At 38.8% G+C, this 18556-nt stretch overlaps 1 protein-coding gene across 1 annotated transcript in view; it reads left to right on the top strand.

Annotated features, from left to right (window-relative positions):
* The first annotated feature begins 855 nt into the window (after positions 1 to 855).
* The window catches only part of LOC102959849 (ubiquitin-conjugating enzyme E2 variant 1-like), a 46101-nt gene continuing 28400 nt past the window's right edge, over positions 856 to 18556 (top strand). The window contains exon 1 of the mRNA XM_042963646.1: positions 856 to 914. Within this exon, the coding sequence (XP_042819580.1) occupies positions 871 to 914 (44 nt within the window). The 5' untranslated portion in view covers positions 856 to 870. The remainder of the gene's footprint in view (positions 915 to 18556) is intronic.

The raw sequence follows: 18556 nt of genomic DNA, 5'->3' as shown, positions 1-18556 counted from the left end.
GATTTTCTGTCAGGATGGTTTCAAGCCAGTTATTCACAAAATGAAATCAGATTATTGATTTTTAATGAATTTAAAGTTAGTTAAAATACTTTGAAAAATTCTGGACTTGAACTTTATTTTGTTAATTGTACCCTTAAAAGTTTGAGATGTGGGGAGCCTGGGTGGCTCCGTCGGTTGAGCATCTGACTTCAGCTCAGGTCACAATCTCATGGTCCGTGAGTTCGAGCCCTGCGTCGGGCTCTGGGCTGATGGCTCAGAGCCTGGAGCCTGCTTCCAATTCTGTGTCTCCCTCTCTCTCTGCCCCTCCCCCGTTCATGCTCTGTCTCTCTCTGTCTCAAAAATAAATAAACGTTAAAAAAAAAAAATTAAAAAGGTTTGAGATGCTTTTTAAAAATTTTAAATTTTTCTTTTAGGAAAAAATTATAGGGGCACCTGAGTGGCTCAACCAGTTAAGTGTCCGACTTCAGCTCAGGTCATGACCTCATGGTTTGTGGGTTCAAGCCCCGCGTCGGGCTCTGTGCTGATAGCTCAGAGACTGAAGCCTGCTTTGGATTCTGTGCCTCCCACTCTCTCTCTGTCTCTCCCTTGCTCACACTCTGTCTCTCTCTCTTTCAAAAATAAGTAAACATTAAAAAAAATTTTTTTTAATTATAAATAGGCCCTGTGATCTCCAGGACATTTTACTGAGTGTTTTTCAGAATTTAACTGCTAAAGGCTGTAATTAGGTACCCATAATATTTTTCTGGTTTCCAGCTATAACATAATTCATAGATGGGTTGTATTTTTGCAGATTTGTCTGAGGTGTATGTAGTGAGGAGGTGCATTTTACCAGTGCCCTGTGAGAAGCCACTAGATACATCAAAGAAATCGATGGAAAGAACCCAAGTTTCAACAACATCTTTAATAGAGGAATGGTATGGTCTTCTAGACTTTTCAATTATACATTGAGAAATTATTTGATAACTTACAAAGTAGGTTTCTTCCGTTTTAAAAATGTGCAAGTAAATAGGAAGAGGAATGTAGTGCATCCTATCTTTGATCCCTTCAGTGATCCGCATAATGAAATAGCCCATATAACCTCTCAGGGATCTGTTGGATCTGCTGGATCTGACTGGTAAATGAGATCATTGCTAGCATATAGTTTTCTTTTGCATTATGAGCCTTAAAAAAATCACAGGAAATTATTGTTTTCAAATATGTAGTATATACCTTCTAAAATGATATAACCTACATCTCCCTCTCAATTATGAATATTAGAAATACAAGAACATGAATTTTGGGGAGAAATTTGATTCAATTCAATCTTCTTGATTCAGTGATTTTTTAAACCTGTATTTGTAATCTATATTGTGTTTGCCTTTAATTTTGATCCAGTGTTCCATACCTGATGAGCCAAAAATTCCTAAATACCTTTACATTAATAAATCATGTTATCAAGTTGAACTGTATTCTGGGAAGTCAATTAGTGCCTCTTCCACCAGCACAAGTTTTTACAGGGTCTTGTGCAATAGAATCCTTATTTCCTCCTCTCCTCCCACAAGAAATATACACCACCTATGGCATGCGTGTAAGTGAATGACTGTGTGTGTATAAACCTAGTTCCAGACTTAGGAGAAACACTGAACTTTTGCTTCTGGTAAATACGATTGATAATTAGCCATGTTTGTGCTTCCTTCTAATCTGTACCTTGATAATGCTACATGACTAAATGTTTTATACTTCATAGGTAGATCTTAGACTCATTTTTGGGGTAAATACCATTTATCAGTATTCTTATTGGAGACATTTAAAGAAGAAAACGAGTAGAATTTATAATACTGTCATCTGTTTATTTCTACTATTTAAAATAATAAATCACTCTTGTATCCTTCAAGAAAAATGTATATGTATATGTATACTTCAGAACGTGTGTGTGTGTATACATACTTTCATACTCACAGTTGACCCTTAAGCAATGTGGGGTTTGAAGGTGCCGACCATCCCCCCCAGAACTTTTGATTCCCCCAGAACTTAACTGCTAATAGCCTACTGTTGACTGGAAGCATTACCAATAACATAAAAAGTCAAGACATACTTTGTATATGTAGGGGTGCCTGGGTGGCTCAGCTGATAGACATGCAACTCTTGATCTCAAGATTATGTGTTTGAGCTCCATGTTGGGTGTAGAGATGGCTTAAAAATAAAATCTTTAAAAAAAAAGACATACTTTGTGTACTTTCTTCTTACAATAAAGTATGCTAGAGAAGAGGAAATGTTATTAAGAAAATTGTAAGGAATGGACTTTGATCCTAGTAATATAATTATGGATATGTCTCTTCAGGCAAGGGAGACAAAAACAAAAAAATAAACTATTAGAACTACACCAAAATAAAAAGCTTTTGCACATCAAAGGAAACAATCAACAAAACAAAGGCAACTTAGAGGATGGGAGAAGATATTTACAAATGATCTATCCAACAAGGAGTTAATATCCGAAATATATGAAGAACTTCTACAACTCAACACCAAAAAAACACAAAGCAGTCAACAAATCTGATAAAAAAATGGGCAGAGGACCTAAATAGCCATTTTTCCAGAGAAGACATACAGATGGCCAATCAACACGTGAAAAGATGTTCCACATCACTAATCAGGGAAATGCAAATCAAAACTGCAATGAGATATCACTTCATACCAACCAGATTGACTAGTATCAAAATAATAAGAAATACTGAGTGTTGGCAAGGATGTGGACAAAAGGGAACCCTTGTGCACTGTTGCTGGGAATGTAAATTGGTGAAGCCACTGTGGAAGACTGGATGGAAGTTCCTCAAAAAGTTAAAAATAGAAATTCCGTATGATTCAGTAATTCCACCACTGGGTATTTACCCGAAGAAAATGAAAACACGAATTCAAAAAGAAATAAGCACCCCTGTGTTTATTGCAGAATTGTTTACAATAGCCAAGATATGAAAGCAACCCAAATGTACATCAGTAGATGAGTAAAGAAGTTGTTGTATATACTTATGATGGAATATTACTCAGCCATAAAAAAAATGAGATCTTGACCTTTGTGACAACATGGATGGACCTAGAGGGTATTAGGCTAAGTGAAATAAATCAGAGAAAAATGAATACCGTATGATTTTACTTATATCTGAAAGCTAAACAACAAATGAACAAACAAGAAAACACAAACCAGACTCTTCGATACAGAGAACAAACTTGTGGTTGCCAAAGAAGATAGATAGATGGATCAAAGGGTTTAAGAGGTATAAACTTCCAGCTGTAAAATATATAAGGCACAGAGATGAAAAGTACAGCATAGGGAATATATATAGTCAGCGATATAGGAATAGTGTCGTATAGTGACAAATAGTGACTGCGCTTATCGTGGTAAGCATTGAGTAACGTATAGAATCGTCATATCAATATGTTGTATACCTGAGACAAATATAAAATTGTATCTTAATTGTGCTTCAACTTAAAATTTGTTTAAAGAAAGTCATAAGACAGAGAACATACATTCACAGTACTATAATGTATATACTGAAAAAAAATTGCATATATGGACCCTTGCAAGTCAAGCCCATGTTGTTCAGCAGTCACCTGTACACAGAACTGCTCCTACGCAGTGTCATTATTCTTATGCCTTAAGCTTTGGTAAGGATGATAAAATATCCTGTGTGAGATCATATCATCACTTAGAGTCATAATTTAGCCAGTATCAATCATACTGATAGGCATTCAGGTTATTTCCAGTTCGTTGGCTATTTAAAAACAGTGTTGCAGCGAACATCCTTGGCAAATGTGACTTCCTTGGCAAATATAACTTCGTGGTGCTTTTGCAAATGTACTAGGAATAAGTTCCTAGCTGCGAATCGTTGGCTCAAAAGAGCACGATTTTTAAGGGCACACGGAGCAGTGAACCACACCCTACAGGATGGCAGTTTGTTATTTTAAGTACATCTGAGTGACAGAAACTGACCAATAGAGTGATTAGAGCAAAAATTAAACTGTACTAAGAGTCACTGGGATGTACAGTGCCCTGTAAATATGGTGGTAATAGCCTGTAATTATCTCCCATCAACTTTCGACTTTACGGGCTTAAAATTTATGTCAGAAATTTTCCCTCGTCGTTTCACAAGGGGTGAGTTAACATTCTCAGGGTTCATTTTAGATCAAAGGCCACGAACAAAGAAACTAGCCACAACCTTCCTGTGCTTAACTACTTCTTCAAAATTGACCACTCTAAGAAGACTGTTGTGATGTTCAGAAATAAACTTGCATTTTTAATTAATGAGTATGTTTTCCTTCCCTCAGGTGGAAGGGAAGATTTTGGAAAAGTAAACCACCGAAGAAGCACGGTATTGTTCCTGTAACTTAGAACTGGAGAGGAGGCAAGATGCTGGCATAGCTGTTGACCTGAGAACCTGCTATGCCAACATATTGCCATCTCTCTTGTCTGACCGCAGCCATGGCCACCGTGTGCCACTCCTCACGTATTGCTACGGATGTGTACCTTTCCTTGGAGATGTGGGTTTCCATGACCTGGCCCTGCTCACCTCTCTGACCTCTCTTCTGCCAGTGCTCCGTGTCGCTCCCTTTTAGCCACACTGGCCTTTCCGGGTGTTCCTGCCTCTTAGCGTGCCTGCCTCTTTCTCATCATTTGGGTCTCACGGAGGGCATGAACTCCTCAGAGAAACCTTCCTTGACCGCACCGTCTAAAATAGCTGTCACATACCACACGTGCCCTGCACCCCTGTACTCTGCTTTTTTTTTGCAAAATATTGGTTCACTCCCTGGAACATACTCATTGATTTAAGTACCTTTATCCCTTGCATGAGAATGTGAGCTCCTCGAGGGGTAGGGATCTTCTTTGTCTTGTTCAACCACTGTACCCCTGGAGCCTGACACACAGTAGACCCTCAGGACATGCTGTTGAAACTCCACCCTGATTTTTACGGTGCAAGAGGTCACATCATAATATTTTCCCCTTTACAAATGACGGGTGAAACTGGGACTAACAGCATGTAGTATTGTTACAATACTACAAGTAACAAGTACCAATATGAAGAAGTAAACTATTATTTAGTTCTGGACCTGCAAACCTCACTCCTTAAGTAGTCTATATATGTATATGGTATCATTGGGTCCACAGTTTCATGGAAGTCGGTATATCATAATGAGAAAAGCCTGGGCTTCAAAATAAAACCTCTGTGAGACTCTCACACTGGAGCTGCCTGTCTGTGTGTTCTTGGACAAATCATTTGTCCATGTCTTTGAGCCATGTTTCTCTCAATTGTAAAATGAGGATAATAACACTAATCCCAAAGGCTTCTTGAGACTAAGAGCTAAGATCTTTTAGCCAGATGATTCTTACTTCACGTCTGAAAAGTTAGTGCCTGTAAAATTCCTGATACGCGCTTAGGAGTAGGCACCCAACAAGTTTTAATTAGTTTACAACCAAGGAAAAAAAAGTTAATTTTTCTTTAGTTAGACACAGGTAATCTGACAGAAGTCTGTGGAGTGCTATGCCAGAACTATAGCGTATGTGGAATTCTATGTTAAGACACAAGAGCTCTTGAGAGACCAAGGAGTTAATTGTCCAAGTATCTCAAATTCTTCTCCTCTCCTGGTTAGTTCTCACTCCTGTACCTTCCTTTATTCCTGGAGTTCCTGGCTTTGGATCTATTTTTTTTTAATTGTTTTCCTTCCCCCTCCCTTCCCCCTTTGGATCTCTTTTAAAAGCAACTTTTATAGATTCAATTGATAGAGTGAGAATATTTAATAAATACTATTTATTCTTATTTTAAGCATTGAAGTTTTAGCAAAATGTTTTATTTTTCATAATTGAATTTTTATTTTAATTTTTGTGCCTTTTCAAGAAATAAAATAACTATTAGTACCCTTGGCTCTCATCATTTATTGCTACTCATGGAATTATAAGTCTGACCCTCAAAGTGTTCACTATGCCTTTAGGTCAAGCCTCTGAGAGTATATTAATCTGAGCTATGAATTTAACAAAAGCATGTAGCATGAAAGTATGGCAATTTTAGTCCACAAGTTTTATAAGCATTCTGTTTAAAGACATCATTTAAAACTCAATATGATAATTATGTACCTTGAGCAATATTACAGTTCTTTTCTGGTCTGAAGTATCTACAGATTTATTGTTTCCATCTTGATGGTTTGTGTATTCACTACCTTGCTTTGTTCTTTCAATTCTTGAAGAAGTAAACACAGAGCACCAGCCCCGGAGGGTCACTGCCTGCACAATAGCTGTCGCTGAAATTTGATATCCGCAGTGCCTTATTCCTTCTCTGTCTTGCTAGCAAAAGCAATGGTGCAGAATGAAGGGACTAGGACATGCTGCTTATTTTAAGAACTATTGTTATTTTGGGGCACCTGGGTGGTTCAGTCAGTTAGGCATACGACTCTTGATTTCGGCTCAGATCATGATTCACTGTTCATGGGATCGAGCCCTACATCGGGCTCTGTGCTGAGTGTGGAGCCTGCTTGGGATTCTCTCTGTCCCTCTCTCTCTGCCTGTTACCCACCCCCCACTCTCTCTCTCTCTCTCAAAATAAATAAACTTTTAAAATTTTCATTAAAAACATAACTGTTGTTATTTAATAGTTTTTTGTTGTTGTTTTTACCTACAATTTTGTTCTAAACTGGTTTCATGAGCTTGTTTGGACTTCTTTCCCCTTTTTTCAGAGTTCCGTTTACCCTCATCTACATCAATGAACAGAGATATCCACAGCCCCTTGACCTCAGTTCAGGGTGAGCTCGACCCAAGTGTGGAAATGAACACAGAGCTCACGTCAGTCAATCCTCCTCATGTTTTACTGTCATTTGCTAAATACCTGAACCTGCTGTTTTGATTTCAAGTGGTCCTGGGGGTGGAGAGTACTTAGGACATAGGAAGAGCAGAGCAGCAGACTAAGAAATTACTATTCGAATACAGTAAAACCTTGGTTTGTGAGCATAAACCGTTCCAGAAACATGCTTGTAATCCAAAGCCCTTGTACATCAAAGTGAATTTCGCCATAAGAAATAATGGAAACTCAGATGATTCATTCCCAACCCTAAAATATTCATGTAAAAATGCTTACACTACTGTAATATAATACAAAATAATTTTTAAAAAGTACAAAAAATAAACTAACCTGCATTTACCTTTGAAAATCTTCGTGGCTGGTGTGAGAGGGACCAGAGAGAGGAAGGTTACTGTCTGGGACGACTTTCACTATCACTAATGGAATCCCTGCTATCTATTGACTCAATGGAGTCTTCTTCTTTTCGTGGAACTTTAACAAGGAACCTATCCAATGACACTTGCTTTTGCCTCCTTCTGAGGATTTCGCAGAAACGTGACATTGCATTGTCGTCAAACAGATTCATCGCTCATACCGTTACAGCCTTATTCCTGTGGTGCTTTTCTACAAAATTCTGCAGTGTTTCCCGCATTTTACACATCGCCCTAATCTCATTTGAAGTGAGGGATTCCTCCACCCTTTTTCTCCTCCTCCTCTGCAGACGAGTTGCAGACGTAGACTTGTTTTAAAATCTTGTGATTTTAGCTACTCGCATACCTCGTTCATACTTCTTGATGGTTTCTTTCTTAACTTCCACCATAATCATCTCCTTCTTACCGCCTTAACTTTCAACCTTTTTGCTGCATGGGGGCAATTGTATATGCTCGCACGGATGTTGACTACAGTACAGTATTAATAAACTCTTGTCATATTTAGTGTAACTGGCAATAAGGCAGCAGAGAAAAGGGTCTATATCTGCAGGCAGCCTGACCTAAAATGAAGCAAAGCATTCCTAAGCTAACTTTTCTATGGAAAAGCAAAGGACTATCCATAGGTGCTTTGAAGTGACAAAAAATACACTAGTGCCAGTGTGGGCACCTTCCAACCTTCTGAAAAATCACTGATTTCTGCCAAACACCATGACCTGAGACCAGGCAACCAAGCATGGGAGATGGTCACCCACAATCCCTCAGAGAGAGAACCATTGGCTCAGTTGTGATCATGTGATGTTCAGCATCGTGTACTGTTCCTATTACAAGACATTGCTCATTTATCAAGTTAAAATTTATTAGAAATGTTTGCTCGACTTGCAGAACACTCGCAGAACAAGTTACTCGCAATCCAAGGTTTTACTGTTATATCCAGTAACTTCTGGGGTTTTCAACTTCAGCGTTCATTATCAGCTGCCTAGAGAGCTTGTGAAGAAAGGCAGATCCCAAACTAACCCCTTAGACATTCTGATTTAATGGGTCTTGACTGAGACTGAAGGATCTTCACTAACAAGCATCTTGATAGTTTGACAACGTACTACACTTTGAGAACACCTGTCTTCAATCTCACATCACAGGGCAAATTTTTTAACATCGCATACAGTTCCCAAGATGGAATTCGGGCATGGTCTTGGAAGCAGCCTGCTTTCTACTGTAGCTGTGCTTAACGGAAAACTGGAACAGCATTTTGTAATTGTGTTTTCTTTTTACTCTGGGGTTTCTTACGTAAACAGCCCATATCACTGCACACTGGAGCACCATAGGCTGCCCATGTGCTTCTGTGGAGTTGTTTTTAATTCAATCATTTTTTCCCCGCTGGCTCACGTTACAATTTCTAAGATGTTGTCTTTTCTTTTCTGATTGACTTGATATTGACCCAAATCCTTTCCCTCTCAATATACATACTTGTTTAGAATTTATGTCAAATTGTAAGTGATCTATGAACTCCTCGAGGCTAGAGACCAAGTCTAATTATGCAGAAGGGGAATTTTCAACACTTACAGGACTGCTACGGTGGCAAATCTTTCCACAAACTAAAGGGTCACATCTTAATTGATCTGTTTCTGAAGTTTAGATTTTTGTGGATTTTTAAAAATGGGGACGTCTCTTCCTTTGTGAGACAGTGTAGTAAAAACAGCTTCAGAATGAAATGCAAAAACAAAAACATCTAAGCTCTACTCCCAGACCTGTCATTTTCTAACACCGTACATGAATTTGGGCAGAGCATTTAATCTGTCATCCTATTTGGAAGTAATAGCAAGAGAGACTATACGATAAATTAGAAAGAAAAAAGGGGAAAGCAAAATGTAGCTGTGAAAACATCATGCAGGCAAACTGGAAGGGACTCTACAAGAAGAAAATAGTTGGGAGATCTTGACTAGTCATTAATTTTATTTTAAAATGTTTATAGTCTTTTATTGCTTTGTGTTGTTATTGTCTAATTTAAATATGAGTAAAAAATACTGAGTTCTGGTTAAAAGGCAGAACTTTGTTCTCATCCAGCATGAACCATTCATTTGCTAGCTAATCCCGGTCAAAAGAGAAGGAATGTGATATTTTAGTGTTATGTGGAGGAAAGGTCTGGCTTCTCTTACGCTGTTTAAAGTCCAGAAATAGCTTCTAGACCTTCAAATAATGATTCTGTAACTCCTACACCTTTTTTCTATCTCATTTGGCTTATGAGATTCAAATTAGGTAAGGTACATGACACTGCTTTGAAATGGTTAGAAGTTATACAAAGTCCTTGGATACTGTTTATTAAGTCCTTCCAACCCTCCCTCGCTCCCTTCACCCCTACAAAAGTTTACTTTTGAAGTGATTGAAAGTATTTTATTCTAAACTGGCTATAAAGTTTCAATTCATAGGATTCTAGTCATTTACCCTTATATTTATAGCAGCTAAATGGACAGGAGCTTGTATGTTGGGGCCCATCGTCTTTTAGTTCTGTCATCTGGGAACACAGAAGCAAAAAAGTGGGGGCCTGGAGCTTCCACTGAAGGGGAGTACTTATTCCATCAGCTGCAGTTCGAACCCGTATTCAAACCAGAGGACTATTATTTGTAGTTTCGCTGAAACTAACATAATGTGTTTATTCCCATATAAATATTTTGTGTACTTATTTAATGTGTGCTAGAAAAATATACATTATAGTTTACTTTTGAAAGGAAATTTGTTATGGGGCGCCTGGGTGGCTCAGTCGGTTAAGTGTCAGACTTCGGCTAAGGTCATGACCTTGTGCTTTGTGGGTTGAGCCCCAGGTCAGGCTCTGTGCTCACAGCTCAGAGCCTGGAGCCTGCTTCAGATTCTGTGTCTCCCGCTCTCTCTGCCCCTCCCTGGCTTGTGCTCTGTCTCTGTCTCTCAAAAATACATATACGTTTAAAAGAATAAATTTGTTGTAATATTTTAGAAGTTAATCAACCTAAATAAAATGTTAAGGAATTTAAGATAGTCAAACTTTGGGAAACAGGAGTTTGGGTGAGCAAGATCTTGCTGTGGGAGAAGGAAGGAGAGCTCTGTGGAATGGGATAGATGTTTCCTAAAGTTTTTCCAATGTACAGTTCAAATTGAGAAGTTCATGTATTATTCTTGGATGCAGAAAATTTTTGTTTTCATAAAGTGACAATGAGTGGGCTTTACCTGTGCATTGCATATATGATCATATATTTAGCTGCTATGGAGAATTACTAGTATTTCCCTAATATAAAGACCTTGCCGTCATAGGTCTTTGAAAGCAAAGCCCAGTTGGCAAATGAGAAAGTGTATTCATTCATAAGTTGATTAGCCAATCTGAGCAAGTATTTGAGGATAGATGTGTGGCCTTTTGTGGCGGTAAGAGGGCCCTCAGTGCCGAACTGTGGCATTTTCCATTGACAGAGCAGGAACGTAATCTGTATATGGCAACAAAAGCAGACACCTTTTCTTAAATAGTCTAGAGGACCTTCAAAGTCTCATAGCAGAGAATAACAGTGGGAGATTTGCCTTATAGCGCCTCTACAATGCCATGAGAAATGCAAATTAGAAAAACGTCAGCAAAGACAATTTGCTAAACTTGAAATTCAAAATCTGAAAGTCCCGAAAGATCTGTGCAGAGAGGAGTCATCAAGCGTGCATGGGGAAACAAAACTGGGAGGGTATTACAGGAAGATGATGTAGTTAGTTACTGGGAAGCAGGCCACCCTCGTAGTTTGCATACATATCTAAGTGCTTAACTTTCCAGAAAAAATGAGTGATTTGACTTGCTGATTCCAAATTCATTACCTCATCATTAAGGTAATTTATAGGAGAGCACTCATGGAAATTGGGTGACCGAAAATAACTGCTCGTATTTCCTGATCTGCCTTTTCACTTGCAAACCTTTCCTGATTTCTAAAACTGTACTGGACTTTGAAGACTCGTCAAAAAAAAAAAAAAAAATTAGGTTGTGTATTGCTGGATTGTGGAGGTGGGGAGTGAGTGGCGAAGGAGGAAAAGAGAAAGAGAAAGATCACCTTGGGCAGATCAAGATCTAATACGGAAAGAAAGACCAGCACTTGAGAATGAAGAAAAGGTTTTTACCTTTCCTGTTTTTACAAAGGAAACAAATGTAACTAGTGACAAGGCCACAAAGTGAAAAAGGAGAGAAACCCCACCTTGTAAAATACAAATGATTATAGAGTCTTTCAATGAATACTTTTTCTAAATTTAATACATTCAAAATAATTGTACAGTGCTTACAATTATTTTGAATTACATGACTCTTACTTGCATTGTTACAGCATAAAAGCTTTGTCAGTTTTTTGAGAATTACCGAAGTCCTTTACCCAACTTTCTCTGTCATGGCTTAGTTTTTTTCAGTTATTTATTCATCATACAGTATTTATTAGGCGCGTGCCATGTTCCAGGAACAGTACCTTCCTGTGGCTTGCAGTCTAAGAAAAGAGATAAGCCATTGTAAGTGTGATTATGACTGGGAAGTACTTTTGTGTGTGTGGAAACATAACAAGGCAATCTAATTGAGGCAGGAAATGGTGAAGGAAAACCATTCCAAGGAAGATGTGTTTTAAGTTTACTTAGGTCCTCCTAAGAGTGTTTTGTCGGAGGGAGAGTACCTGTCTTACTTCTTTGTATATCGTCATGATACCCACGACAACACCTTGCACATACATCTGATGATATCTGTTATAATTATCAAGTGTTGTTTGATATACAAAGTACTTCAAAGAGATTGGCTTTTATTAACTTGAATTCACACACACACACACACGCACGTATGAAATGCTGCGGTTCCTTTTCCTTAGTGAGGACTCCTTTCCCAGCATAAACTCTTCAGAAGCACCTTACTATAAAAGCTGCTGTGATTAAACTCTGATTTCAAGGATCAGAGTCTTGCCCCACTTACCTCTGGAAGAAGGGTCCAGTGTAGGAATTCATGGCTGGAACTAAAAGATGTCAAGAACTAAAACAGCTCTGAGGAAAGCCTCTTCTCTCCACCTGTCACTCCCTGTATATCTATTGCTCTTTGGTTCCCTACTCCCTTCTGAGAGGCAACTCCATTTTCTTCTTCGGGTCAACTTTGTATTTTCACTCATTTTTCTCTTTCTCAGAGCCTTGGCTTAGAAGGGGCTCTTAAAAGTACCACCACCCACTTCTGTGGACTCAGTCTCTGTCTCATCTTCACCCCTCACATTTAACTTCTCCATGTATTCCAGCTCAAATTACCAACATTGAGAAGCTGATGGCCCAGCTGTCCTGTGCCAAACCATGTCCTAGGGTTCTACCACGGGCAGTCCTTAGGTCTTGTGCCACCTCTGGTCCAGTCACCTTCTAGCCTGCTACAAAACATCGTTGCCTAGGTCATAGGACAAGGGTCCCTCTTTGTAAAGAGTGTGAGCAGTTTTTACCTAAGCTCACCAAATGTCATCACTGAATATCTACATACACTTACAAATTCAGAATTATTTTCCTACTCTCATATATCCTGATCAAACACTAAAGTAATTGTATTGGTTAAAAACCATAACCCCAATTCTTATTTGTCGCTTCTGTTTCTCCTCTTTTTCATGATGTGCTTTGTTCTTCAAAGCATTCCTTTATAGGACTTTCTCACACACACATAAGATTTAAAGTATGCTGATGTTCCCAGAAAGGATTAAACCTTAGAGATTCCTTGTCTCTCCTCTTCCTCATCATTTCATAATAGAGCCCACGTAAGTTCCCAGTTTTTGGTGTTTGCCCTCTCTTTTTCCATCCCTTATCTTACTGCTTCCAAGAATTTTGGATAAACTCTGGACAATACGTGAGGCTGGGTCTCCTCATTTCATGTTCTACTTCAGGCCTGGTTCTTTTGACATTTACCCCACAAATAAATTTGATGTCCAGTGATTTGCTGAGTTAGAGAAATCATGAGAAAAAAGAAGGACTTTCTAGATTCAAGGAATCAAGTCTGATATCTTGTTTAATTTCCCAGATCTTTCAACTTTGCTTTAATTCTGAAGTTATGTAATCCAGAATATCTCCGTGAAAGACATTATGACCATAGCATAAATAGCCCACATTTCCAATTTAATCTTAGGGTTTTCCTTGGGTGCTCTTGAAAACGTCCTTTTTGGTGGTAGCCAGCATCAGAGTAAAGCATTTCTTTATTTTGGCCGTCTTTAATTTTTTTAAACATGAATGGACGAGTTTTTAAAAATAGTAATAAGGCAGTGTGCTGATTTGCAGTCTTTCCTGGCATTTCTCTTGCCTTTAGCTAATCTTTGTTGTTGTTGTTTTTTATTTTTAAATTTACATCCAAGTTAGTTAGCATATAGTGCAACAATGATTTCAGGAGTATATTCCTTAATGCTCCTTACCCTTTTAGCCCATCCTCCCTCCCACCACCCCTCCAGTAACCCTGTTTGTTCTCCATATTTAAGAGTCTCTTATGTTTTGTCCCCTTGTTTTTGTATTATTTTTGCTTCCCTTACCTTGTGTTCATCTGTTTCATTTCAAAGTCTTCATATGAGTGAAGTCATGATATTTGTCTTTCTCTGACTGACTAATTTTGCTTAGCAAAATATCCTCTAGTTCCATCCACGTAGTTGCAAATGGTAAGATTTCATGCTTCTTGATTGCCCAGTAATAATCCATTGTATATATATATACCACATTTTCTTTATCCATTCATCCATCGATGGACATTTGGGCTCTTTCCATACTTTGGCTATTGTTGCTAGCCCTGCTATAAACATGGGGGTGCGTGTGCCCCTTCGAAACAGCACACCTGTATCCCTTGGATAAATACCTACTGGTGCAATTGCTGGGTTGTAGGGTGGTTCTATTTTTAATTTTTTGAGGAACCTCCATACTGTTTTCCAGAGTGGCTGAACCAGTTTGCATTCCCACCAGCAGTACAAAAGAGATCCTCTTTCTCCACATCCTCACCAACATTTGTCGTTGCCTGAGTTGTTAATGTTAGCCATTCTGACGGGTGTGAGGTGGTATCTCAGTGTGGTTTTGATTTGTATTTCCCTGATGATGAGTGATGTTGAGCATCTTTTCATGTGTCGGTTGGCCATCTGGATGTCTTCTTTGGAGAAGTGTCTATTCATGCCTTTTGCCCACTTCTTCACTGGATTATTTGGTTTTTTGGGTGTTGAGTTTTAGCTAACCTTTGTAATTCCCTGTTAATGTGTTTTGGTATGTAGGTTTGTTCTCCACCTCTTCTTACAGGAAAATTACAAGAGAATCTAAAAGCTAACAACATGTTCTTTCTCTCTGAAAGGACAAGAGGAGTGATCATTTGGAAAAAGATGTAACATTCAAAACCTATCTTTAGGAATCACATGAGGAATCTCTAGGTTTCACTGCTAGTTTTGATAGGTACTCAGTAAATACTTGTAAAAATGACTAACCATTTCCATTATTAAATAAATGAAGTTTATGATCGTTTCAAACCCTCGTAATCTAGATTTTAAAGGAGTAACAAGTCCTTAAAGATCAAGTTTCCTTTTGGAGGAACATAAAGAGTAATTAATGAAGGCACTGCCTTCCAGAAAAGTCTCAAAATTAACTGTGTTGCGCTTGCTGAAACTTTATCCTTTGTAAAGACTGACAAAGATATCCACATTGCCTTACATGCAGTGACCCACTTTTCCACAGACCATATGCAGAGTTCCCATTTTTGTTTGGGGCCCATAAACACACCTGGATTCCTTTCTCTTTATTTCTTTTTTTTTTTTTAATTTTTTAACGTTTTTATTTATTTTTGAGACAGAGAGAGACAGAGCATGAAGGGGGGAGGGGCAGAGAGAGAAGGAGACACAGAATCGGAAGCAGGCTCCAGGCTCTGAGCCATCAGCCCAGAGCCCAACACGGGGCTCGAACTCACGGACCGCGAGATCGTGACCTGAGCTGAAGTCGGACGCCACCCAGGCGCCCCTCTCTTTATTTCTTTAAGCTTAAATTTGCTTATCTACCAATAGATCAATGGTCTTAGTCTATCGTTTTCTAACATCTTTAAAGGACAAAACATCTAGGAGTCATGGTGGTATTAAAAGAACACCATGAATTACTGCTATGACTATTTTAATTGTATGCTATGAGCAAATCAGATGCCATTTTGAGAAGTCAAGGTAAATCATTGCCACATGAGTGGTTTAAGACCAATTTATGAGGAAAATGCTTACAATTTAGAAAGTGCTTCCATTAACTTATTTGTATATGAATTGGGAAATGCTTGCTAGTATTTGATTTTAACAGCAGATCATCTAGCTTCCACTTGCAAAACCTTTGTTCCACTGAGTCTGAGAACCAATGGTCTTCACTATTAAACTCTTAATAAAATGAAAAATAACATGTCAGTCTAATATAAAATCTGATGTAAATTTTTGAGAGTCAGAAAATTTATCACTGCTTTTCTTATTTAAAAAACGTAGTTGTGCCTGTACTTATCTCAATAAATTACAAAATGTTTTGTTTCTATTGCCTGTCTTTTAATGCCCTCTGCTTTCTACCATTCTCCTTCCCCACCATATATCTATGCACTTTTTCTGTTCACATCAGTGTGTGATCTTTTTTTTTTTAATGTTTATTTATTTTTGAGAGAGAGAGAGAGAGACCAAGCACAAGCAGGAGAGGGGCGAGAGAGAGAGAGAGGGAGACACAGAATGTGAAGCAGGCTCCAGGCTCTGAGCTGTCAGCACAGAGCCCTATGCAGGGCTTGAACCCATGAACCATGAGACCATGACCTGAGCCAAAGTCGGACACTCAACTGATTGACTCACCCAGGCACCCCCAGTATGTGATCTTCTAATTATGGCTAAATAGACATGAACTACAAAGGGAAAAGTTCAATTTTGCTAAAATCTAAAATTAAGCATTGTAGTTCATACTTTTCTTTAATAAGAAATCACTGTCTTTAAATTTCTGGGATGGTAATGTGAACATACAGAGGATATGGCCAGGAGCTACTATTCAAAATCGCACATTTTTTTTAAAGCCCACCTGATGAATATAAAATGATCTCCTTGGTCTCTGAAATGCCAACAAATAACCTCAAAGACTTACAGTACTACAATGCTTTGTATTCATCACTCAATCCCAAACAACAGCTGACTGGCAACGTTTCATAGTGTCCATTTTCCCCCTTCTACGATATAAGGTGTTTTCTTTTAAAATGTTCTTTTCTGGGGCTCCTGGGTGGCTCAGTTGGTTAAGTGTCCAACTTCAGCTCAGATCATGATCTCACAGCTCGTGAGTTAGCGCCCCATGTCGGGCTCTGTGCTGACAGCTTAGAGCCTGGAGCCTGCTTCAGATTCTGTCTCTCCCTCGCTCTCTGCCCCTCCCCTGTTCTCTCTCTCTCTCTCTCAAAAATAAATAATAAACATTAAAAAATTGTTTTAATGTTCTTTTCTTCTCTGTACATAAAGATCATGCCTGCTGATGTTTCAAAAAGAAAAACCATTCTGAGGGCCTCAGAAACTGATTTAATGAAACGGTCTTGAAAGTGTCGTTACACCACCGGCCAGGCAGTCCGTTCATTTCAGGGTGATCTTAATCTTGTTCTGACCTTCAGGAAGGGTGAGATGAATAGGAAGAGGCTCAGTTTATATCCCCAACGCTAATGAATGGCTTCATTATGTGACCTGACTGTATCTGCTGCAAAGTCATAGTGACAAAGAGAACATTTGTTCCTGTGTCTAAAGACTTCTTTTAAAAAACCTTTATTCCTACCCCCAAAAAGGAGAACTGTCACCACACAGGACGCTTATCAGAGACACTGCCATCCTTCCAGCGTGCTCCACCCGTGCCCCAGTTGCTGCCTGTTGTTGAGTGTGTGTCCATTTCGAAGCCGTCTTCTCTTGAATTTCAATAGGGGCCACTCTGGGCAGCTGTCTCCCAGTTTTCTATCTTTAGAATGACTCTCTTCATCTTGCATTCACACATGACCCAAGGAATATAACACACAGATTGGGTTTCCTGGCTTCCCAGGTTAGTCAGAGTGAAGTTTGACACTGATAGATGGGGTCAAACTAAGGTGCCCTCAGGAAGTTGAGCATGCAGATAAATCGACTCACTGTTAATAAGTGTAATTATGTTCAAAAAAATTGAAATTGAATTTAAGTCTGTTAAATACTCCTCCGTTTTTGAGCTCCAGGCATAGGTGTTTACTCGTTATAAGGAACTTTACAAATCTACTGCACCTTTAATAAGATTTTTTTTTAAGCAGCGATACCTTGTCTTAGTTTTTAGTTTATTTATTTATTTAGAAGAACATCTTATTTATTTGAGGCAATAATTCTTATCTCAGGCCACAAGAGTATCTTTATCTGGAACTGAGGTGAACTTGGATTCCTGGCATGGCAGTCCATAGATCACATGATATTCTCCCATCTCACTGATCTTTTGATAATACTTCAATCTAAGAGTTTCCTGGAAACTTCCCACTAGTGGGAAGTCTTTTAGGCCATAGCCTTCCCGCTAGGCATCCCTCTTGTCCTAGTTGTTCACTGTGTCAAGAGAAATATGTGACCAGGTAGTCAGACTAAGTTACTCAGCAAACTCATCAAATCCCTGGACCAGCTCAGGCACGCTTGTTCATATCTGCTTTCTGGTCGTTACACAGGTAGCTGTATTGATTTTAGACAACCGTGTCACTTGATATTGCTTACAGCCTTGAAAAATGTCTGCTAGAGTAAGAAGGCAAAGGGCAAAGTTTATAGCTCTTTACTATTTTATAGACTCTTGATTTATTTTTCTCTTTGCTCTGCCAAGGACTGAAGCCGGTTGAGTTCTTCTCAAAACTCAGAGAGTAACGAATTCCAAATGTGACAGAGCCCCATGTGGTTACAGTGGCTTCTCTGGTGTTTGTCTCTTTTGGTCTATCAAATGTTTCTTCAGGAAAGGAAGAAGTGACAAATCTAACCTGAGAGAGTTGACACCAGGGACCAGTGGTTTGGAACCTTAGTTCAGTTCCCGTATCAGGAAGATTTCATATCAAATAAAATAAATAGGAATTGGAGGGGGGGAAAAAAAGGACTCCAGAAGGACAGCAAACTAATTTTAAATTACTAATACTAGGCAATTCATATATGTTACTTTATTTAATCCTTGTAACTAGTCTACGGTGTTACTGTTACATACCTAATTTACCAAAATGGCGGCTTACTGCAGTTGACTGGCTCTCCAAGTACTGTGCAGCTCGCGTGCTATTTCAGAGCCAGGACTATCTCAGGGTAAGACACGGACTCTTTCAAATACATTTTGTTCCAAGGAAACAAGACAGCATTCATTACAACAATGTGAAGT

This window comes from Panthera tigris, chromosome D4, assembly GCF_018350195.1.
Source record: "Panthera tigris isolate Pti1 chromosome D4, P.tigris_Pti1_mat1.1, whole genome shotgun sequence".
Classification (NCBI taxonomy): domain Eukaryota; kingdom Metazoa; phylum Chordata; class Mammalia; order Carnivora; family Felidae; genus Panthera; species Panthera tigris.
This window is presented reverse-complemented; position numbering and strand designations above follow the sequence as displayed.